This window comes from Fonticula alba, assembly GCF_000388065.1.
Source record: "Fonticula alba strain ATCC 38817 unplaced genomic scaffold supercont2.11, whole genome shotgun sequence".
Classification (NCBI taxonomy): domain Eukaryota; order Rotosphaerida; family Fonticulaceae; genus Fonticula; species Fonticula alba.
This window is the reverse complement of record NW_009242981.1, coordinates 464,738-470,330: the sequence shown is the minus strand read 5'-3', so window position 1 is coordinate 470,330 and position 5,593 is coordinate 464,738. Positions and strand designations below refer to the sequence as shown.

The following is a 5,593-nucleotide window of genomic DNA, read 5'->3' as shown; positions in this document are numbered from 1 at the left end:
CAGCATGTCGAGCACTCGCAGCCGCCGCACGGTGGCCGCCGCCCCCGCCCGGTACACCGACGGCTTCAGCGACGACTCGTCGGCATCCGCCAGCGAGATGTCCGACAGCAGTGACACCGACTACGTGGCCAGCCCGGCGCCGGCGGCCGGCCGCCGCCGCGGTCGCCGCCAGATCAACGACAGCGACAGCGAGGCGGCCCACACCGCCAGCGACTCCGACTCGGACTTCGTCGTGGATGACGACGAGCCGGAGGCCCCCCGGCGCCCGGCCAAGGTGCGTGCCCCCCCCCCTCCCCCCCCTGCGGCATTTGCCCCACGCCGCTCCGGGATTCCGGGTCCCCCTTCGCCGCCCGTTCTCCTCGCCAGCGCACTGACCGTGTCCTCCTTCCTCCCCCCCCCCCCGGCCCTCGTGCATGCCCCGGGGCGTTGCTCGCCCGATTGCCCACTTGTAGAAGACCAAGGCCGTCGACGGGGCGGCCAAGGCGGCGGCCCCGGCGCGCCCGCGTGGCCGGCCGCCCGGCGCCGCCGCCGCCGCCCGCAAGGCCGCCGGCGAGCAGACCGCCGAGCAGGCCACGGCTCCGGTGTCTCCGGCGGCCGGGACCTCGGCGCCGAAGGCCCGTGCGGCTCCTCGGGGCCGGCGCGCCGGCGAGGACGAGCCCGCCCCTCTGGACTCGCACGCGCCCATCCCCACTCCCACCGATCTGGATGATTACATGGAGGAGGAGATCCTGCCGGAGGACCTGGACGGGGACGATGCCTCGACCCGGTACCAGAAGATGTCGCACTTGGATCATGTCCTGCACCGGCCGGATTCCTACATCGGCTCGGTGCTGACCGTGCAGCAGCCCATGTGGGTGGCCGGTGATGACCTGCGCCTGGAGAACCGCATTGTCAGCTTCGTGCCGGGTCTGTACAAGATCTTCGATGAGATCCTGGTCAATGCGGCCGACAACAAGGTCCGCGACCCGCGCATGGACAAGCTCCAGGTCAACATCGACGCCAAGGAGGGCCTGATCACGGTCTACAACAACGGTGCCGGTGTGCCGGTGGAGATCCACAAGACCGAGCAGGTGCGAGAGCATATATCATGCGCCAGCGGCCGCTTCTTTCTTCTTTTTTCCTTTCCCCCCTTTTACGCCCCCGTCGCTCCTCTTTCCCTCTGCAGGCGTCTGACCCTTGTTCATTCCTCGATGTCCTTCATCCCTCAATATCCTTCACCCCTCAATATCCTTCATCCCTCAATGTCCTTCATCCCTCAATGTCCTTCACTCCTCTCCATCTTTTCTTCCCCTCCACCACCTCCACCACAGGTCTACATCCCGGAGATGGTCTTCGGCCACCTGCTCACCGGGTCCAACTTCGATGACAACGAGAAGAAGACCACCGGCGGGCGTAACGGCTACGGCGCCAAGCTGGCCAACATCTTCTCGCGGGAGTTCATCATCGAGACGTGCGACCGCGAGCGTCAGCTCATGTACACCCAGCGCTTCACGCACAACATGCGCACCAAGCACGAGCCGGTCATCCGCAAGTCCCCCACCAAGACCAGCGAGTACACCAAGGTCACCTTCCGGCCGGACCTCCGCCGCTTCGGCATGACCCACTTCGACGAGGACACCGTGGCCCTGCTGCGCAAGCGTGTCATCGACATGGCCGGCATCCTGCGCGGGGTCAAGGTCTACCTGGACTCGACTCGCATCCACATCAAGTCCTTCAAGGACTATGTGGACATGTACCTGAACCCCAAGCCGGTGGAGGACCCCGCCACGGCCGGGGCCGCCACCGACGCCATCGAGGTCAAGGGCCCGTTCGATGCCCCGCCGCCGGTGTTCCACGAGATTATCAACGATCGGTGGGAGATTTGCGTGGCCCCCTCGCCGGATGGGCAGTTCCACCAGGTGACCTTCGTCAATGCCATCTGCACGTACAAGGGCGGCACCCATGTCAACTACATCGCCGAGCAGGTGACCGAGGCCATCAACCAGGTGGTCTCTCGCAAGAACAAGGAGAAGGCCATCCGGCCCTTCCAGATCCGCGCGCACCTGTGGGTGTTCGTCAACTGCCTGATCGAGAACCCGACCTTCGACTCGCAGACCAAGGAGAACATGACCACCCGCGCGTCGCAGTTCGGCAGCACGGCCCCCATCTCCGCGCGCATGTTGGGACGCAGTGCGTTCTCTCCTCGGTCTTTCGCTCCTTTGTCGCTTTTCCCGCCCCGCAGGCTTGGCATATGCCAGGCCGTCTCATATGCCAGGCCATCATGGCCACCACCCCTCATCTCTCTCTCTCTCTCTCTCTCTCTCTCTCTCCCCCGGCTGACATCCCCCTCCGCCGTGCAGTCACCAAGTCCGTCATCGTGGACAATGTCCTTGATCAGCACCTCCGTCGGCAGACCACCGCCCTGCGCAAGACCGACGGCTCGAAGAGCTCGCGCCTGGTGGGCATCCCCAAGCTGGACGACGCCAACCAGGCCGGCACGCGCAATTCCCACAAGTGCACCCTCATCCTGACGGAGGGTGACTCGGCCAAGGCCCTGGCCGTGTCCGGCCTGGTCGTCGTCGGCCGCGACTACTACGGTGTCTTCCCCCTGCGAGGCAAGGTGCGCCTCCCCTCTCGCCGCCGCCCCGCCGCTCCTCTGCTGCCCTGACCGGGGTCGTCTGACGCGCCCATGGCATTCTTCCCCCCCCCCCCGCCCCCCCGATCGCAGCTCCTCAACGTCCGCGAGGCCAGCATGAAGCAGGTCATGGACAACGAGGAGATCACCCAGCTGAAGAAGATCATCGGGCTTCAGCAGGGCCGCGACTACACCTCGGTGGACTCGCTGCGCTATGGCCACATCATGATCATGACCGATCAGGACCACGATGGGTCCCACATCAAGGGGCTGATCATCAACTTCCTGGACCACTTCTTCCCCTCGCTGCTGCGCATCCCCGGGTTCCTGCTGGAGTTCATCACGCCCATCCTCAAGGCCACTCGCGGCCGGGAGAGCAAGATGTTCTTCACCATCCCGGAGTATGAGCGCTGGCGCGCGGAGGTCGGCAACGCCCGCGGCTGGACCATCAAGTACTACAAGGGTCTGGGTACCTCCTCGGCCAGTGAGGCCAAGGAGTACTTCTCGGCGCTGGACCTCCACCGGAAGCGCTTCATGCCGTGCGAGGCCGAGGAGCGCAACCTCATCGACATGGCCTTCAACAAGCGCCGCGCCGATGAGCGCAAGGATTGGCTGGCCCGCTGCGAGGAGGGCACCTTCCTGGACCACTCGGCGTCGGACATTTCCATCACCGACTTCGTCAACAAGGAGCTGGTGCTCTTCTCGCTGGCGGACAATGTCCGGTCCATTCCCTCGATTGTGGATGGGCTGAAGCCCGGCCACCGGAAGATTCTCTTCTGCTGCTTCAAGCGCAATCTCCGCCGCGAGGTGAAGGTGGCCCAGCTGGTGGGCTATGTGTCGGAGCATTCGGCCTACCTGCACGGCGAGGCTTCCCTTTCCATGACCATCATCGGCATGGCCCAGGACTATGTCGGGTCCAACAATGTCAATCTGCTGGAGCCGCGCGGCATGTTCGGTACCCGTCTGAATGGCGGGAAGGATGCCGCCTCGCCGCGTTACATTTTCACCGTGCTGGCCCCGGCCGCGCGGCTGATCTTCCACGAGGCCGATGACGCCCTGCTGCACTACCTGGAGGATGATGGCACTCGCATTGAGCCTCGCTGGTATGTGCCGGTCCTGCCCATGGTCCTGGTCAATGGGTCGGAGGGCATCGGCACCGGGTGGTCCTCCTCCGTGCCGAACTTCAATCCCCTGGACATCATCGACAATCTGGAGCGCATGATGCGCCGGGAGGACCCGGTGGAAATGCACCCCTGGTACCGGGGCTTCTCCGGGACCATCGAAAAGTTCCAGCCCGACCGGTACCGGGTGTCCGGCCGGGTGACGCGGCTGGACGCGACGACGGTGGAAATTTCCGAACTCCCCGTCGGCACCTGGACCACTCCGTACAAGGAAATGCTGGAGGGCCTCATGCAGGACACCCTCACCGAGAAGGAGACCGCTTCCGGGGCCACGCGCAAGTCCGGCAGCCCGGCCCTGGTGAAGGAAATCCGCGAGCACCACTCCAACACCACGGTCCTCTTCCATGTGGTCTTGACCGAGGCCGGGGCCGCCCTGTCGGACGAGGAGTTCTCCAAGCGCTTTAAGTTGACCTCCACCATTTCCCTGTCGAACATGGTTCTCTTCGATGCGCAGGGCCGCCTGCGCCGGTATGACAGCCCGCTGGCCATCCTGGAGGAGTTCTACCACTTGCGTTTGCAGTATTACGTCCTGCGCAAGGAGGACCTCCTGCGCCACCTGATGCACGAGCAGTCGGTCCTCAGCAACAAGGCGCGCTTCATCAAGATGGTCATCAGTGGCGAGCTGCGCCTGGCCAATCGCCCGATCCTGGACATCATCGCCGAGTTGTACCGGCTGAAGTTCGACCCGATGCCGCGTGGCGTCGGGACCGCCGGCGCCAAGTCTCGGATTCCCGATGCCGCGGCCGACGGCGCCGCCGCCAGCAGCGGCATCACCGTGGCCGGGGTCGACGGCCCGGAGGAGGAGACCCAGGAGGAGATCGATGCCCGGAATGCCAGCCAGGCCCTCGGCACCAATCCCAACCTGACCTTCGACTATCTGCTGAACATGTCCATGCGGTCCATGACCAAGGAGCGCGCCGAGGAGCTGATTCGCCAGCGCGAGCAGAAGACCCTCGAGGTGGATTCGCTGGCCGCGCGCGACCCGACCGACCTGTGGCGCGATGATCTGACTGCCCTGCGGGCGGAGATCCTTCGCCTGGAGGCCGCCCGCGAGGCCGAGCATGTGGACCTGCTTGAGCGCCAGCGCCTGGCCCTGGTCAGTGGCAATGCCGCCACCAGCAAGGCCCCTGCTCGGCGTGGCCGCCCGGCCGCCGCCGCCACCGGTGCCCCTCGCCGCCGCGTCAAGAAGGAGGACTAAGCAGCCGGTGCGCGCAGTGAGTCGTGGCGGGCGGGCGGGCGGGCGGGCAGGCGGGCAGGGCGTGCGCGTGCCCGGTTGAGCGGAGGCGAGACAGCCACCCGATTCCCCGGGGGGAGAGGGGGCCGCGGGGGGCGAGGACAGCCGGCCATACGGAAGACGACTGCGGTGTGTCGGTGTGTATGCCACGTGCTTCCTCCCTCCCTCTCTCCCCCCCCCCCTCTCTCTCTCTCTCTCTGCTGCCTCCCCCTAGACCCCTCCGTGATCGTGTGCCGTGTGCACCGCCGTCCCAGGCCCCACTCCCGCCCCCCTGGCCCTGCTCGCGCTTCTCCTCGTCTGCTCTGCCCGCGCGCACGCATATACCCACATCTCTAAAAAGAAAAAAGAAGCCCCATGCAGGGCACACGGCCCGCGAGGGGAGGGGGAGAGCCGCGGCGCGCGTCTCAGGGTCCCGTGCTCCATGTTCCTGAGGTGCCCCCCCCCCCCTCTCTCCCTCTTCGAGGAAGGCCCAAAATAGCCGATTAAAGCCCCCCGATTAAAACCCCCCCCGCATGGGCAAGTCCCTCCCCCCCCCAACAACCCCCTCCTCCCTGTGAGAGGGAG

At 65.9% G+C, this 5,593-nt stretch overlaps 1 protein-coding gene across 1 annotated transcript; it reads left to right on the top strand.

Annotated features, from left to right (window-relative positions):
• Positions 1 to 3: 3 nt before the first annotated feature.
• Positions 4 to 5,215, top strand: H696_05505 (DNA topoisomerase II; the record flags this gene model as incomplete). Its single annotated transcript, XM_009499329.1, has 5 exons — positions 4 to 274; positions 453 to 1,070; positions 1,311 to 2,169; positions 2,340 to 2,599; positions 2,708 to 5,215. Coding segments are annotated over 5 exons (4,294 nt in total), but the record flags the coding sequence as incomplete, so codon positions are not given.
• Positions 5,216 to 5,593: the final 378 nt, after the last annotated feature.